General features: G+C 39.0%; 1 protein-coding gene across 2 annotated transcripts in view; it reads left to right on the top strand.

The window, feature by feature from the left end:
• Window positions 1-1,811: 1,811 nt before the first annotated feature.
• slc26a5 (solute carrier family 26 member 5) overlaps window positions 1,812-18,836 on the top strand; it is a 65,194-nt gene continuing 48,169 nt past the window's right edge. Inside the window, exons 1-7 of one of the 2 annotated variants that reach the window (XM_048610080.1) lie at window positions 1,812-1,866; window positions 3,188-3,397; window positions 6,441-6,580; window positions 10,104-10,214; window positions 16,976-17,151; window positions 17,453-17,617; window positions 18,005-18,157. In XM_048610080.1, the coding sequence (XP_048466037.1) occupies window positions 3,261-3,397; window positions 6,441-6,580; window positions 10,104-10,214; window positions 16,976-17,151; window positions 17,453-17,617; window positions 18,005-18,157 (882 nt within the window). In that variant the 5' untranslated portion in view covers window positions 1,812-1,866; window positions 3,188-3,260. Of the gene's footprint in view, window positions 1,867-3,187; window positions 3,398-6,440; window positions 6,581-9,911; window positions 10,004-10,103; window positions 10,215-16,975; window positions 17,152-17,452; window positions 17,618-18,004; window positions 18,158-18,836 lie in introns of those variants that run through there. The other variant, XM_048610081.1, reaches the window with a different exon arrangement.

Below are 18,836 nucleotides of genomic sequence, written 5' to 3'. Positions count from 1 at the left end.
CTCAGAACTCTTACCTATGCTGTCTACTCGTAATGCAACTTTCAATGCACCTTGTACCTGAACCCCTAGGTGTCTGTTTGACTGCACTACCGAGGACGCTACCATTGACTGTATCAGTCTTACTCTTGCTTGTTTTACCAAAATGCAATACCTCCTATTTTATCCAAATTAAATTCCCATCTTCCACTCCTCAGCCCATTGGCCCCATTGATCAAGATCTCTTTGTGATCTTGGCTTTCTTCACTGTTGACTATACCACTAATTTACTTTTTTTTTTACTGGACTTCTAGGCACGTACAGAATGGCTCAGACACATTTGTCAATTGACTTGTAAAGCAGCAAATCGGTTTGTGGTTTCAAGTTGATCACCCAAACCAAGTTACTAATGCATTGCATTTAGGCACTTCCTGTTTGTACTCTACACACTACTCCTTCATTATTTGCATCTTGCTGATCACTTTCTGCATATAACGAAGTAGATTTATCAAAATCCCCTTTCAAACCTGTTTTGTTTTTTTTTTGCACGTTTTGTTCTCGTGAGAAAGGCACTCTTCAGTCTGTTTAGTAGTAAAGCCTCTTCTGGCATAAGAAATCTCTTCCTCATTATCTCCACGGCCTTGATGTTTTTCTGAATTTGAACACTTGCAATTGGAGGTAATGTAATATTCTCATAGGGAGGATAATAAGCATGAACCATCTTGTCTTCCTGTCGGGCCCCTGTGCCTTCCTGCTCTTGTCAGTTATTCTTTAATCATTAATGGGATGACCGTGTCGGTGGCTAGGCCAGCATTTATTGCCCATCCCTAATTGCCCAGAGGGCAGTTCAGAGTCAACCACATTGCTGTGGGTCTGGAGACACATGTAGACCAGACCAGATAAGGATGGCAGTTTCCTTCCTTGAAGGACATTAATGAACCACATGGGTTTTTCTGTCAATCAGATGGATTCATGGTTATCATTAGACTCTTGATTTCAGATATTTTATTGAATTCAAATTCCACCATCTGCCATGGCGGGTTTCAAACCCGGCTCCTTGGAACGTTATCTGGGTCTCTGGATTAACTGTCCAGCAATAATGCCACCAGGCCCATCACCTCTCCTACCTTTTGCTCTACCTTAAAGCCCCCTGTTGGTTCTGCCATTTAAACTGACAGATCTTTGAGTGATTCTACATAACTTTGCAGGTATCTTTTAATATCTTGGTATCAGTTCAATTTGAAATAGAACAGGCAGGAATTATTTTGAAGTGTTTTGTCTTAATGTTTCTTTACTGATTTAAATTTCTTGTTAAATTTATGTTTACAGAATTTAGTATTTCTGTATTAATGAGGAAATAAAGCTTCAACTAAGCTCTTACTAATTGAATTTGATATTAGCCTTGTATTGTTTCCAGCTTGCTATTCTGGATCTAAATATCTAAATTTCTAGGAATGCTTTGGAATGATCAAGCTTAAAGGTAAAAAGAAAGAAATAAGGGTTTTAACAGTATATAATCTGCGTCAATCTGATGTTATGGAAGTTGGTGGGGGTGCTATTGGTGTAGCTTTGTGGACTAAATCTTGCTTCAGTCAAGTATAATAGCAATCTTACAAATGGTCTGGTTTGGTTGTTTTGGAGTCTGTTTCCCAGACAGAGTTTGTGGGGTGGACTGAAAATGTTGGCAAGACATCAGCCAATGAAGAAATCTGCAGATAATATTAGATGTCCAACAAGGTCAGAAATCTAAGGCAATGAAGGGATTGAACGGTGAGGTAGAAGTTGGTGTCATCAGCATACTTGTGGAATTTGTTTTCAGATAATGTTGTCGAAGAGCAGCACCTAAAAGCAAAAATGGTGGAGGCTGAGGACCAACCCTTCTTTCCAGAGGTAAAGGTGTGGGAGTAGAAAGAAACTGTTGCAATTAATTTTCTGGATACAGTGAGATAGATGGGAATGGAAACAACAGTATAGTTCCACCCAGTTGCATGACTGTAAACAGGCATTAGAGTAGAATGGTGTGGCTAGCCAAACCAGAGGCTGCTGATGAGTTGTGAATGGCACGAAGAGATAGTTTACTGTGCTCATAATGACATTGTTTTGTCACTTGTGATTTTGAGAACCTTTTCAGTGCTGTGACAGGTGTAGAACCATGAATTGAAGTCAAGCATTGACTTTGGAAAAACTGGCTACAAATTTGGGAAATAGCAAGAAGTTGATGCATTCTGGAAAAGGAAAGGGAGATTGGAATTGGAGTGATAATTTGCATGGGTGCTGATGCCTGTGTTGTTGTCTTTTTTAAAATGAAGTAATGTTAATTTTAAAACAGTGCAGGCCTGAGGAGAGGGAGTCATTATTTATTGGCTAACATAAGGACTAAGGAAGGAAATTTTGTTGGTCCGGTTTAGCCTCATGGGCAGAGGAGCTGATTAAGACAGCTAAACATATGGTCTCAACATTAGTGACAAGAGAATTCCTTGCTTGTGGATGTGGAGGAGAATTTTTATGAATTTGTAGAGAGAATCTGGAGTAGTATTCTGGTGCAGTTAAATTAGTCCTCTTCTTTGTCAACTTCGTCTTTTTATTTTGTCTCCTTAATCTTGATCTCCTTAATCCTTAATCTTAATCTTAATCCTTAATCTTGAAAGACATTGTGTAATCACATGAAACAAGCAATATATTGTAGATACTAGAAAGTATCCATTCTGGCATTTGATTGTTCCTGTCCTGTACCCTAATGGAGATTATTATTTTTTTTTTTTGCTGCTTATACTTTATCAACTGGCCTTGTACATATTTAATAGTTAAATCTATAACTCTTTCCAGATCTGATGACTGGTCATCGGCTTGAACTACTAAATTTGTTACTTGCTGCTTAGATGCTGTCTGACCTTATTTTAATCAAATAAATTCAATTTCACTGAACTAGATTTTGAAAGTTTGCTTTATGATCAATATGTCCTAAGCCAGTTACAAGCGTGTAATGTGGTATATTTTAAGCAAAAGCTCCTCCAGTAGTTTAATATTTGTCTTGTTCTGTATAATGTGGTGTTTATCATTTTCAAATAAGCATTACACGCTGTTTCTGATGTGATGGGTTCAAGTTTTCAAATCTTAGGTGTTTGGTAGTAGTGTACCAATGTGTAATTCTTCTGCTTGCCAACGTGACAAAAAAATAAACCAAATGCCATTGTTTGTTTCCTTTTCAAAGTGGTTCCTGAGAAGAGACGCTTAAAACAGCTTTTACAATTCTTGAACATTTGATTGGGAACTTTATTTCCAGCATGGATGTTGTTGAAATGAGCCACCCAAGCTTCAATGTCAACCGGCCGGTTTTTAATCAGGAGACTTTAGAAGCCTATCTACATAGGAAGGAGAAACCCAAGCTACCTAGAAGCGCAAAGCTATTTCGGTATTTTCGGTATGTTTTGTTTGTAAGTTGCTGTTTATGGTGAGCTTCAGTGTTTATAAACTAAAATGGAGTAAGACTACTTGGAATGACAGTTTGTCTATTGAATTTTTTTTTGTTTTCTCTGACACTATGTAATCGGTTACCTTTCTTCTGAAGCCATTTGTGTTACTGTCCAAATGAGTAACCTGCTCTGTTGCTAGCTACCAAAACATAGAATAAAGGGAAATCAACTGCTATACCCCTTTCTGAAGAAGGGTCCCAACCCGAAACGTCAACGTTAACTTTCCTGCTCCTCTGATGCTGCCTGGCCTTCTGTGCTCCTCCAGCTCTACACTGTTATCTCTGACTCCAGCATCGGCAGTTCTTAACTATCTGTGCTATATCAAGTTTCTCTTTCCAAACTGTCCCTCAAGAGGGATGTGTAAGTTGGAAGTTGTAGCGCAGTGTAATCTAGTTTTGAATTCACAAGTTGTTGTGGGACTGGTTATGTGAATTTTTTTTAATCTTTGCTGATAAACGTTATCTTGTTGGAAGACTTATTTAAGTATTTTCCTTGTGAAAGAATAAGGAAATTAGTTCTGTGCGTGTTCAATGACCCTTGTTTTACTGTTGCGCCTTTGACTCATCAGCAAAACTATTTTTCTTTATTGAAGGCAACACCCAAGCTCAGTATGCAGTTCCATTGTCCATATAACAAGTTAATCAAATATTGCTTCATAAACAGGACCTACTTTGAATTTACAGAAAGTAAATTCCTTTTTTTTGAAAGAAAAAGTACACCTTTTTTAATGGATTTCAATGATGATTGTGGGTGTTCATGCCCTGACTCCTTGTTTCAGAATTAGCCAAGCAATTTCCGATCAGACATGACTCAAGTGGATGATTCGACCTAGCATCACAGACACCAGTCCTTCAGCCAATCCGATTCACTTCACTTCACTTCATGTGATATCAAGAAATGGCAGACAGCACCGGGTGCTGCAGAGGCTCCTGGCATTGACAGGAATCCAGCCGTGTTACTGAAGATTTGTGTTGCAGAACTTGCTGTGCCCTTGGCTAAGCTATTGTAGTACAGCTGCAACACTGGCACTTACTCCTCACTCACAGAGCTGAATTCCAGAGGTGAGATGAGAGTGACTACCCTTGACATCAAGGCTATACTTCAGCTACAGTGGCATCAAGGATCCTGAACACGACTGGAGTCACATTTCAGCGCAAGGAAAGCGGTTATGGTAGTTGGAGGTCAGCAATCTCAACTCTAGGATATCTCTGCAGGAATTCCCCAGGATAGTGTTGTAGGCCTAATGTTCTACAGGTACTACATCAAGACTTCCCTCCATCATAATGTCAAATGTGGGAATGTTTGAATCTGCAATACTCATACCATTTGTGACTCCTCTGACACTGATGCAGTTCATATCCAAATGCAGTAAGGCCAAGACCGTATCCAGAACCAAAACAGAAATTGCTAGACGTGCTGAGCTTTTCCAGCAGCTTCTGTGAAGAGAAATCAAAGTTAATGTTTTAGCTCTGGTGACCATTCCTTTGAATCATACCCAGACTTGGACTAAAAAGTGGAAAGTAATTCATGTCATGCAATGACCGTTTCCAACGAGAGACTAATCATTGCTCCTTTGCCATTCAGTGGCAATTCTATCACCAGCTCTCAACATCCAGGTAGTTACTATTGACCAGAACCTGAAATATATTAGCTGCATACATATTGTTTCTTTGAGAGCAGGTTAGAGGCTCCCAATCCACCAGTCATTTAGCTCAGATCTGAACTCACTAATTCCTGTCTATGATCTATGAGGCACAAGTCAGGAATCGCTACTTGTCTGGATGAGTACAGGCCCAACAGTACTTGAGCAGTTTGCCAGCCGGGGCAAATCAGCGTACTTGTTTGTGAATTCTGGTGTCAAATCATTTGCTCTCTCCTCCACTAATGTTAAGTAGCAGCAATGTGCACCATTTACAAGCTGCACTGGGGGTATTTATTCATGTCTCCATAGATTGCACTTTACAAACTACACCTGTCTAAAAGGCTGAGGTCAGCAGGTACATAACCACACTGGCAAATTCCCACTCCTAGTCACTGTCCATTCTGACTTGGAAATAGATGGCCAGTCCTTCAGTGTTAGGCTCAAAACCTGTAACACTCTCCTTCACCATATCGTGAATGTACCTACACCAAATCAACTGCAGTATTTCAAGAAGGCAGCTTGACACCACCTTGTGGCAATTAGGGATACACAATAGATGCTGGTAAGCCCACGATGCTCATTTTATGAATTTTTTAAAAAAGGCCAGCAAAGGGTGCACTGTATTTGGTTTGTCAGTTTGATTGTTTATATACCAATGTAGTTAATGGGCTGTAATACATTGGATTAACAGATTAATTGATGTCTTGTTCTCTCCAATGTTAACATGCCTACCATTTAGCATAAGAATTATAGAATCGTATAATGCAAGAGGTGTCCTTTTGTCCCATGCTTTGCACTTTTCCCTGTCATCCTTTGTATTTTAGTCTTCAAATATGTATCCAGTTGTCTTTTGGAAGCTCCTCAAGTCTACTACCCTCATCTCGGGGCTGCAACATGTAGGAGCAGAAATAGGCCATACTGTCGTCATCCATTTAGTGAGATGATGGATGCTCGGATAATCCTCAGCTCCACTTTTTTCAGCCTTTTCCCATAACCTTTTAAACCGTTATTGATTAAAATTCTGTCTATCTCAGCCTTGAATATACTTGATCCAGCCTCAACAGCTCTATGGTAAACAGTCCCAAAGATTTACAACATCGAGAGAAGAAATTCTTCCTCATCTGCCTTAAATGAGTGACCCTTACTCTAAGTCGTAATTACTCTTATCCTGACAACACCAGCTAAACAAGTTAATTCTAGTGAATGGTGAAGAGAGTAAATTTCAAGAAGTTGTACCAAAGCTGCTTAGGGCACTGTGAAAGGAATACCTTGCCTTCTGCCTTGTCAGCATGCTATTTTGGTTCTATTTACTTAGCTGCAATACAGCTTATTTATTTTGTTTTCTATAGTTGCTCATCCAAGAGGGCCAAGTCAATACTCTTCAGGTTTGTTCCCATTCTGGAATGGCTACCCCAATATCCAGTGAAGGAGTATATGTTCGGAGACATAATTTCTGGTTTGAGCACTGGAATGATGCAGCTACCTCAAAGTAAATATGAAAATGATTTATGTTTTTAAAGTGAAAATGTTTGAGAACCATTAAATTTTATTTTGCTTAGTATTTTAGGTTTAAACAATGGTCTCCCCCATATTTAGTTGGATTGTATGGCATGAGATGTACTTTCTCTATTCTACCTACACGCTGCCAAAATTTATTACACAACGTGTAAGTTTTGTACAAACAGGAGGAAAAAAATAGAGTCTGTATGTTCTTTGTAATTGCCGTCTGTTGAATTGCACATAATCGTGGATCTTTTCAAAAATATAAATATTAAGAAACTAAGCCAGAAGGCTAAGAACCACAACACTGAAAGAGATCAACAACAGTGAGACTAAAAGATAAAAGTAAATTTTGGAAATACTTGTCAGACAATGTGAAATTTGAAATTTTATAAGATAGTCATGCCATAGAAGTTTTGAGCTACAAAGTTTCTCAGTCTCCCAATCTCCCCCCTGCCTCTCTCCCTTTCCTTCTTGCTGCCCTTCTCTTTCTTCTACCCCTTCTTAACAACCACCACCTTTGAATCACACTCCATAACACACTGACTTGTATTTATGTATATCACCACCTCAGGACACTTGGTGTTCAATGGACTACTTTGAGTGTAGTCAATGAACAGCAACAAGCTCCTATTATAATCTCTCGGATGTAGGTAACATTAAAAAGTTAAGTTTTCAGTTGATAATTAAAAGAATGGCAAGATTTCACTACTTAAACTTTTACTGTAATAAATAACAAAGTATCAATTAAACACTATTGTCTACTTTTAAAGAGAGGAGTATTCCCTGTTTTTGCTTATCAAACAGTGGGCTCTCCACATAATTACACTCCTTTTTATAGCAAATCGTGCACTGTAATTCCCATATTCCAGTTTCACCAAGTGTCAACTTAGTGACTGTCCCCATAAAATTTCCTCTTTTCAGAAAGCTGCTGAATCCAAACCAGGAATAAAATCCGCTCTGATTGCACCAAAGCAAATTTGAATCCTTAAAAGGCTGCGGGATTTGTCTCTTTCACTAGAACATGTCTCCTGTCTGACTGACTACAGAAGCATGCTGATGGGAGATCAGATTACAGTCAGTGGTTTCCTCTGCCCTCTTCCACATTAGCATTTCTACCTGGAGGTGAGGTTATTTAGCTAACTTTGATCCCAAAGTCCTTTCATCTTTTTTAAAAAAAAATTGACAGGTCACAGCACAATATTTACAGAACTTTGGGAAATTTAGGGTCTACTCCTTGTAAACCTAGGGATTGCTGCCATTGTCTTCAAACATAAAAAAAACTTACACCACCTTATCAGAAGAACTATCTAAGCCACCTTTTGCACTTAACCAAGCAAACCACCCAGGCTTGCAGTCAAGTGGATTGCAGAACAGGTGACATGACACCTTTTTTTCATTCTAAATGTAAAGCCCCATGCACAAAATATGTTAAGTCTCCATTGTTTGTGTTGCAATTAAGTAAATAACCAGCTCATCTCCTTTCAGACACTTGATTGAGGGCTTCTTCAAAGTACCACTCTTAATCAGGTATCATCACTTAAAGTTCCTCTATCATCATCTTCCCATATGTCAGAAATAACCATGCTGGAGCTTCTCTGTGTATTTCTTACACCTCACAATGTGCTTGATATAGTTGATTTTATTATGTCTTGACATATGACTAGTGCAGCAGTGAAATGTGACACCCTAACATGTTTTTAGTTCCTATTTCTTTATGGATAATATGACAACACAACGTTAGTCAATAGACAGAAGGAACAATTTCTAAGTTTCGTTTCCCCTGTAAAGTACTCTATAACATTGCCACCTGAATGCCCATCAAACTATCTGAATACCTTCAGTCTAGTAAAGTTGTTTAGGATCACTTCAATGGCACTAAGCAAAAAGCGGAGTTTTAATAACCAAAATCACTAGAAATACTCAAGTGTGACAGCATTTGTGAGAAAGAAAGAGATTGATATTTTAAATGACCCTTTCATCAGTGCAATAGCATTCAAAACAAAGGACTGTGGGGTGGTGGGCAGTGATTGTAATCTGAAATTACCTAATTGAAAGATGAAATGCCATTCCATTCATTGAGCATCACTGAAACAGTGCAGTAGGTGGAGAGAGCTGGTCTCTTTGACTGAGACCTCTGCCCTCACACTTTTTTTTATTTCACTGTCTTCATACGTTTATTCCACTTCTTTTAATATCACTTCATACAGCAGCACACTGTAAAACAGATTCTTGTCACATCACCCTTGGAGGATGCATTTGGGTAGATTTGCTGCCACTTTTTTCATTTTTTAGATTGAAATCCAAAGGGCCTGGCTAGTCTGGAGTAGTAGAGGGACATGACTTGGTCTTCTAATAAGAAGAGAGTCTTGTCTTAATCATGATATAGTTTGCAAGTTACATTGATATGATGGACATTGTTGCTGAGAGAGACCCTAATCTGATATGGCATCAGATTGGACAGTGTCCAATGCAGTTAGTACTAACACTGCAGAATCTAACATCTACATGCTGTAGATCTTCTGATGTACTTGTTCCATTGCTATTACCTTTGGCCTTCCGACTAAATCTTTAGATACCTCCCATCTTCCAACCTATAACAGACTTTCCTCTAACCTTTTCCCTCCAGCTGCTTGTTCAAACATTATTACATTTCTAACTTCCTAATTCTGTTGAAATGTCATTAACCTGAAATGCTACTTATTTCTCCACAGACTGCCAGTTGATTACTTCCAGCATTTTCTGATTAAGTTTCCAACACCACCATAATTTGCATTACAGTCTTGGTGGTGTTAATTACTCCAATTGCAAGATATCACTGCCTTAGCAAAAAAAATCACAAATGAGCATTGTTGGGGTACTAACAATGTGGAAATTATAGCACTGATTCTTTTCAACAAAAACTGTTATAATTGATGTTAAAATTATGTTTCTAAATCAATTTTAGCATCTTGTTAACTTTAATGCTACTTCCTAATATAAATAGTTGTACCGTTGACTGATTTGAGCAAGCCAAAAGTGAGCCTCCTGTCCTCTGCAACATTGATTCAATGACCTGTTGTCAGTTATTTTAAAGTGTGTTACATAAATCCAGGCCACTACACCTTTTTAGTTCTAGTCCTTGTAGCAATTTTGGGCAAGATCTCTCATTACTTTCATAGAATATTGAATGATAAAGTTGAATTTTAATAGTTGTGGAAGTACTTTTGACACCTTTTTTAAGTCAACTGAATTATATCTTTATGTATAAATAACTTGACAAACCTAAGAATTGCAACCAATATTTTAACAAAACAAAGAACCTCGGATGCTGAAAATTGAAAACAGAAGGCTGAAAAATGCAGCAGTTCTGGCATAATCTGTAGAGAAAAATACAATTAACATTTCGAGTCCAGTGACAATGACAAACCATGTTAGTTTTGCTTTCTTTTGTTCCTCCATTTAATGGTCTTTTATCTTGTTGATAAATAACACCAGTTGTACTCATTTTTTTTTTCTTTATTCCTTTGTAGGTTTAGCTTATGCCCTGTTGGCAGCTGTGCCACCTGTGTTTGGGCTCTATTCCGCAATTTTTCCTGTTTTGTTATACATGGTCTTTGGGACTTCAAGACATGTATCAGTAGGTATGTTGTATGAGTTTTGATATGTTGATATGTTGGTCTACTTGGTCAGTTTGACAAAATGGCATCTAACATTTAAGAGCATAAGATATAACAGCAAAATTAGGCCATTTAGCCCAAAGAGTCGGCTCCAACGCTTAATCATGATTGAAGTGTTTCTCAACCCCGTTCTTGCCTTTACTTTGTAACCCATGATCCCCATACTAGCGAATAGCCTATCTATCTCTGTCTCAAATGCACTCAATGACTGTGTGCCACAGAGGGGTGTGGAGGTTATGAGATCCACGAAGTCACCACCCTCTGGCTGAAGAAATTCTTCCTCGTCTTGGTTCTAAAGGGTCATCCCTTCACCATGAGGCTCTGATCTTGGGTCCTAGTCTTCACCTTAGTGGAAACATTTTCTCTATCCAGGCCCAGAATCATTCTTTTAAACCTCCTCTGGACCCCCTCCAGCGCTAGCACCTCTTTCCTTCAATAAGGAACTGCTCACAATATTCCAAATACAGTCTGATCAGAGCCTTTTAAAGCCTCAGCAGTGCGCCTCTACTTTTGTTTTCTAGCCCTCTTGAAATGAGTGCCAATTTGCCTTCCTAACCACCAGTTGAACCTGGTCAAGGACTCCCAAGTCCCTTCTGCTGTTCAGATTTCTGAAGCCTTCCCTGGTTTAGAAAAAAAACTACCCCTCTTCTTCCTACCAAAATGTGTGATCTCACACTTTATCACATCATATTCCATCTGCACTTACTTGCCCGATTGCCTAGCGTGTCCATGTCTTTCTGCAGCCTCCTTGCTTCCTTAATACTACCTGTTTTTCCAACTATCTTTCTCATTTGCAAACTTAGCAACAGTACCATCAGTTCCTTCATCCAGATTCTTTGCTTTTGTTTTTAAAAAAGCTATATAAATGTCACAACCAGTAAAAACAAAAGAAATGAAGATTAAAAAGCGTCCTGCAAAGAAAATCAGGGTTGAGCTGTACATGAATCAGTGCAGGGAGTATTACAAACAGAGCAGATGAATTAAAGGTGCACAAACACGTGGCAGCACAATGTTGTTGCCTCAGCAGAAACCTGGCAAAAGGACGGGCAACTTTGGCAGCTGAATATGCCTGGATAGAGTTTTCAGGCAGGATTGAGTGGGTGAGAAAAGAAGGCGAGGGTGGTGTTAGCAGTATTGGTTAAAGAATCAATTGCAATTGAGAAGGGGTGATATACTAAATGTGTTAACAAATGAGGCTTTTGGGTTGAGTTTAGGAATTTAAAAAGGTCAGCCTTACTATTAGGAGTATACTACAGACCCCCAAATTGTGACAGGGAGATAGAACATCATATGTAGACAAACTTCTGCCTGCAGGAGTCAGAAGACAATAGCAGGAGAGAATAACTATCCCAATATCAACTGGGTCAAAAATACATGTACTGTGTCCAGGAAGACCTATAGGAGAAGACTCAATTCTGGATTTAGTTTTGGGAAATGAAGATGGTCATATGGGTGGAGTGACGTTGGGGGATAGTGACCCCGATTTGATTAGATTTTACGATTTATGGAAAAGGACAGCGATAAATCAGGTGTAAAAGTTTCTAACTGGGGAAAGGCAAATATAAGAAAACAGAAGTGATATGGCTATTGTCAACTGGGCATGGTTGCTAAAGGATAACTGTTTAAACCAGTGGGAGGCACTTGAAATGAGATCCTTTGGGCACAAAGCAGATGTGTCCTCCAAAAATAAGAATGGTACTGCTAAATCCAGACCCCCATGGTTGTCTAGAAAAATGCAGCGGAAGATTAAACAGATTTATGATGATAATCACAAAATAAAAATTGAAAATAGCCAAGAGGAGTAAGAAAGTACTAGGATCAAGTTTAAAACAAATTGGGAAATCAAAAACAGAATGAAAAAGTATTTGCAAGCAAGATTAAAAATCTAAAAATGTTTTACTGGTGTATAAAAAGCAAAAGGATAACTGAGAAAGTGAGACTGAACAGAAATGAAGGAAACTTGTGTGAAGGTAGAGAGGATATGGGAAGAATTTTAAATGTTTTTTTTTGTCTCCGTATTCACAAAGGAAAGGGATGGCATGGATAAAGTAAACTAAGAGGAAGACTATGAAATATTGGACAAATTAATCATAGTTAGAAGAAATGTTAGTGGAGTTGGAATCTTTGAAAGTGGATAAGTTGCCAGGGCTGGATGGATTGTTCCCTAGGATGTTGGAGGTCAGAGGAAATGGCAGATACTCAGGATTATTTTCCAATCTTCAGACACCAGTGAGGTGTTAGAGAACTGGAGGAATGAAAGTGTGTTTTAAAAAGGGTACAAAGGAAACGCTAAACAGTTATAGGCTAGTTAGTCTAATGTTAGTGTTGGGCAAATTGTTACAATCAGCTTTGAGAAATTAGATAAACTGCCACTTAAGCATGGATCAGTCAGCATGGCTTTAAGGGAAGGTCATGCCTTAGAAATTTTGAATTTTTTGAGGTGACAAGGAGGATCAGTGAGGGTAGTACAGTGGATGTTGTCAACATGACTTTTATTAAGGCAATTGATGAGGCCCCATATAGCAGACTAGTCAAAAAAAAATAAGCCCAAGGGATTTGGGGTAATGTCGAACTTTGGCCTATTAACAGGAAACAAAGGATAATGGTTGATGGCTGCCCTTGCAAATAAAGCTGTTTCAATTATTCTGCAGGGCTTGGTGTTGGAACCCTTGCTGTTTGTTTTATACATTAACACTTTGGACCTGAATGTAGGTCACAATTGGGAAACTTGCAGATGACACAAAAATTGGCCATGTAGGGGATAGCTGTAAGCTCAAATGATATTGATGGGTTGATGTATTAGGCAGCAAGTGGCAGATGCATTTAACTGTGTGGTAAACAGTAAAAGGGATACATAATAAATGGGAATACACTGAGAGGGTTAGATAAAGTGAGAGAGGTGCAAGTGCAGAGGTCCCAAAGGTAGCAGTACGGTAGATAACGTTGTAATGAAAGCATGTGGAATGCTCTCTTTCGTTGGTAGGATACAAAAGGGATATAATGATGAGATTGTGTATAAGAAACTAGTGAGGTCGCAAATAGAGTATTATTTGCAGTCACCACATTACAGGAAGGATGTAATTGCTCTGGAGAGAGAAGATTTACTGGAATGTTGCCAGAGTTGGACAGTTGTAGCCACAAGATTGAAGAGGTTGGAGCTGTGTTCCTTGGAACAGAGAAGGCTGAGGGATTACATGATTGTGAGGGGTAGAGATAGAGATAGACAGGTGGAACCTATTTCCCTTGGCAGAGCACTCAAAAATCGGGTTATAGATTCAAGTGGCAGAAGGATTGGAGGTGATGTGAGGAAAAACTTTTTTTAATGCAGTGGGTGGTGGATATCTGGAATTCGCTGCCTGAGTTAGTGGTGGGGACAGAGACCCTAAATTTATTTTTAAGGAAAAAATTGCCTGGATGGGTACCGTTTAAGTGCTGTAAGCTGCAGGTCATGTGCGGGTGGATGGAAGTAGAAAGGGCCTATGGCTGTCTCTGGGTGGGCATGGGAAAGATGGGCCGAATGGCCTCCACTGTGCTGTATCCCTATGGTAATTTAGAAGGACATTCCAAGGTGCTTCACGTGTGTTTAGACAAGAATGAGTGATTTTTTTATTTGAGTTGCACGTCAAAAAAAATTATTGGTCAGAAATGTTGGATTTGAAGGATGTGGAGGAGAGATCCTGGGTCCTCGGGTGTAAACCTGCATGACCTTGATCTCTGCTCTGCCCTCTGCAACTGGATCCTCAGCTTTCTGACCCATAGGCTGCAATCAGAGAATATAGGTAACTGCACCTCCTCCACAATAACACAACACTGGAGCCCCCAGGGATGTGGCCTCAGCCTCCTGCTGTACTCCCTGTATGCGCACAACTGTGGTGCCAACTTCCAAATGAATGCCATCTACAAGGTTGCTGACGAAACCACCATAGTGGGATAGATACTAACGAGTCAAAATACAGAAGGGAGATAGAGGGCTTGGTAATGTGATGCAACAAAAACAGTCTGTCTCTCAACGTCGGCAAAACCTAAAGAATTCATCATTGACTTCAGAAAGAAAGGAGGAGAACATGCCCCCATCTACGTCAACAGAACTGAGGTTGAGCGTGTGAAGAGCATGAAGTTCCTCAGTGATGATAACCGACCTGTCCTGGACTTCCCACGTAGATGCAACAGTCAAGAAGTTTACTGTCTGGGTGCATAACGGCCTGGTATGGCAACTGCTGTGCCCGGGACCGCAAGAAAAGACTGGTGGTGTGCACAGCCAGACCATCCTGGAAGCCAACCTTCCATCCATGGACTCTATTTACACAGCTTGCTGCTGCAGGAAGGCAGCTAACACCCTCAAAGACCCATCGCACGCTGGTAATGACCTACAACGCCTTCTGTCAGGAAGAAGGTATAGAAGCCTAAACGTGCATGAGCAGACTCAGGAACAGCTGCTTTCTGGCTGTTATCAGACTGTTGAATTGAGGCTAGCCTCAAATAATGTAACCCGTATGCCTCAGTCTTTTTGATCTGTACATCCTTTTTTGCTTGTTGTGATCTGCCTGTATTGCGGTACACCTGACAATAAGCCAATCCAATCAAAAGACTTGGGCTTCAGCTGTGATTCAAAGGGACTGGGAAAGTGCTCAAGAAACTTCCTATTGGAATGCAGATGGGAAGAGAGGTATCCATGATTTATCTTGAATCCAACAATGGAAGCATGGAGAATCGGAAGCCGGTATAGATCATTAAGTCTATAAAATTTGAGAAAATGGCTAACTGAAGTTTGGAAAGGATTCCAATCAGAAGATCATTGAATCTGGCAGTGTTGAAAGTATGCATGAATAGACATGAATAGGAAACATTTGAGATGGAAGTTAGTTATTTTTGTGATGGTGAGGATGTAGAACTTGAAAGCTGATCTCATCTGAGGTCTCTCTGACTTAGTGAGAACAGTTTTTGTTTCAAGTTGAGACAGGAAAGAGGAATTAATTAATGATGAGAATTAAGTTAGTAGCTGGAATGGATGTCAGACAAGCAGTCTGACAGCACTGAGAATTGAGGAACTAGTGACATATTAGAACTGGTGTTAAGTGTCTGTTGAACCTGATCTTGCATATTTGGATTTTATCATAATGGTGTGGAAGCCAGAAGGGATTGGCACTAAAAGGAAGGAAAATCATTTTTGAAGGTTGTCTGGTTGTGATAGAATAATTTACAAGTAGAACCACTTGAGAGCAGTCCCACTGACCTGGATCCTGGTGAAGAGATTTTGATGTCAAAGGTTGCAGAGAAGACAGCAGTGGATAGTGTACCACAATCTTTGAAGATGTTGTGACTTCAGTTACAATTTTCAGTGCTGTGGCAGGAAAGAAATCCAAAACCTAAGTTGCAGAAGATAGGCATGAATTTGAATGTTGACAACACACTTCAGGATTTAAAAGGGAAAGATGATGTTTAGACAGTAATTTAATAAAATGATTGAGTATTTTTAAGAAGTCTTGTCGTGGCTGTTTTGAATGGGATGAGGATACTATCTGAGACCTGGAATGCTCATGCAATGACAGACAGCATGAAAGCAATGAAATGAAGTTGAGTGGATTCACGGGAGCAAATTGTCGTATTCATGTCTTAAGAGATCATGAGTGTCAGTCGTAAGGAAACTAGGCACTGGCTCAGGGCTCAAGGCCAAAGAAAGCTTTTCTGCAGTTTGACCTTGATGGTAAGGGTCACGGTGAAATTCAACAGAGGCAGTAGAATGTATGGCCGCATTCTTAATTACAAAGTTCATGAAGGACTTAGAGTGGCAGTAGAAAAGGTAGGGGGATAAGAGTGCAAGTTCGTGGTCATCAAGGAAACCAGGATTTATCTTTGTTCGTAGAGTGAAATGAAGGGAGTCCCAGAACTATGGTCCAGCTAGATCTAGGATGGTTAACCATTTGTGCCAAACTCTGTGTCTCTAACTTGAAACGACAATTGGCCGTGCCAGGATATTGATAGGTGTTAGAGAATTGCAGAAGGATGTCATTCAGCCCTTTTGTCAGCACTGGAAATCATTTTTAATCAGGCATGATTTGACACCTCTCTGGTGGGTGGGGCCTGAACTGAGACTTCCGTTCCAGAGATAGGGACACTACCACACTGCTGGAAGGGCACTTAAGCAGAATATGGATTGTACTAGAAATTGGGGGTGAAGGGAATATCGGAAGTGAACATGATGGAATGGCAGAATAGATTTTAAAAACTGTAGAAGTATTATGGCAAATCACAAGCCAAAGGCTAGGCTTGAGAGTTTATTCCAGAACGAAATGTGGTTGAAGATGGGATTTAAACAGACTAGAAGAAGGTCAGTATGAGGGTAGAAGGAAGTGATCAGATATAATTTTGAGATCAAGGGAATAAAAAGCCACAAAAGTAACTGTAATTGAGGCTCATTTTATGAATAAAATGAGTAAATCAAACTGTTATCTTGAGTGAATTTTTTAAGTTCTTGTTTGAGAAGTTCCAAATTTAATACCCAAATCAGAATCTGTTTAATATTTAGTATTCGTTATTTTCAACAACGCTCAAAGCAGAATCTTATTTACCCATTGATCATCAAAAGTCTTGCTAATATTTTGGAGTTTGGACAAAGAAGAACAAGCTTAAAAATACACAACTAAGGTACAATCTCTAGCATTAATTGAAGTCTTTTTGGCCTTAAATCTCCAAGTGAAGTTACCTTTTTTGTTCTTTTATCCTAGGTCCCTTTGCAATAATCAGTTTGATGGTTGGTGGTGTTGTTATAAGACTTACACCTGATCAAATGTTTGATGTTACTTCTATGAATGCAACTAATCGCACTGGATTTCATGAGACAAGAGCTGCAGTGAGAGTTAAAATAGCAGCTGCAACAGCTTTCCTTTCAGGAATTATGCAGGTAATCAGGAGATTAAGCTAGTCAAGGAAAAAGGAAATGTAAACTTGTGTGCTTTACTGTGAATTATTGGTACTTGTCTGCATTGACATTTTTATTTTTTTTTTGATTAAACATTGACTATAATTAGATTTTGTGTGGCTGCAATGGATAAGTTTTCTTTGGAATTAGTAACCCTGTCCTGCTTTGCTAGTTCAAGGAACCTGGTGTAGCCTGCAGACAATGATGACAAAGTAAAATTTATTTCACTTTGATAGAAATAAACCAGATATTATCAAATTAATTTGTCTCCTTTTTCAAACAGTTGTGCCTTGGGGTTATACGATTTGGGTTTGTGGTCGTTTACCTGGCAGAACCTGTAGTGCGAGGTTTCACTGCTGCTGCAGCTTTGCATGTCTTTCTGTCCCAGTTGAAGTATCTTCTGGGAATCCAAACCAAAAGGTTTGGTGGACCACTGTCAGCAATTAATGTAAGTAGCTATATACAGCATTTTAAAAAAAAAACTATTTTCACAAACATAAAAATCAAGTGTTTTTTTTTGTTTTGAATTGAATTTTGGTGGAGAAAAAATTGAATTGACTTTTCCACTTGTTTAATTATTTGTCTAGTGTTCTTTCCTGCTATTCTTAATAGTGAACATGATAGTTTCACGTCCTAATAACTGGCTTCTCTTCTGAGTCAAAGACGAATCTTATTCTTTCTGGCTATTCATTTCCTGTCAGCTGAGAGGTTCTGGTAGAGTAGTGACTTGTGTTTTATTTACCTGCTCAAGATAAAATCTCACATTTTGTTAAAATGTCACATTACAGTTTTTCAAGTCCCTTTTGTTGATGGCCAATTCTGTTTTATGTTCCAGACTTTTATTGCTGTGTGTACTAATATTAAAGGAAGTAATGTTACAACAGTAGCTCTTGGGGCAGTTTGTATTGTCTTCCTGCTGGTGGTAAAAGAAATAAACGTACGATACAAAGATAAGCTTCCAGTTCCCATTCCTGTTGAACTTGTCATGGTAAGAAAATTCTTTTTGTTCCCTTTTTAAGTTTTTTTTTAAGCTTGAACATTGTTTCTCTGCCAAACATCATTAGAAATTTATTTTTTAATCAGTAGTGCACCTATATTCACACCTTGGTTCAAATTATTTCCTTAAGTCCTTTTAAGCATATGAAGTACTAATGGCAGGCTAGCTGAAACATAAAGGCAAACATAAAGGCTAACATGTAAGGCACAAGGGAAATTGGGCTGTACCTTAAACACTTGCATTTCTTTGCTTCTCTCCCCAATGTTTGGAGGTAATCTTCCTCGCCCACCAATAAGTGACTGCAACTGTAGAATTGGGTAACTTTTGACTGACAAAATTGCACTTGTATCTCTCCATTTATAACCTTGAGACATCTCAAATATTTTACAGAAAGTGCTGTAATAAGTATTGCAACCACTGTCCTAGTGTGGCAAACAATATCAATGCACGTGCTATATGATCTGACAGACAATAACAAGCAGCCAATTTGTTCAACCAACATTGCTAAGATTCTGGGGAAAATTCTTTTAATTTGTGATGATATCATGGAAAGATGCCCTCTTTTGTGTTAATCTGAGAAGACAATCAGGGGCTCTGCTTTAACAGCACAGCTGAAGGATGACCTTATTTTCAGAGTTCCACTATAATATCAGACTAGAATTGTGCCAGG

This window comes from Rhincodon typus, chromosome 22, assembly GCF_021869965.1.
Source record: "Rhincodon typus isolate 14 chromosome 22, sRhiTyp1.1, whole genome shotgun sequence".
In the NCBI taxonomy this organism is placed as follows: domain Eukaryota; kingdom Metazoa; phylum Chordata; class Chondrichthyes; order Orectolobiformes; family Rhincodontidae; genus Rhincodon; species Rhincodon typus.
The sequence above is the reverse complement of the archived record's forward strand: the minus strand, read 5'-3'. Positions and strand labels throughout refer to the sequence as shown.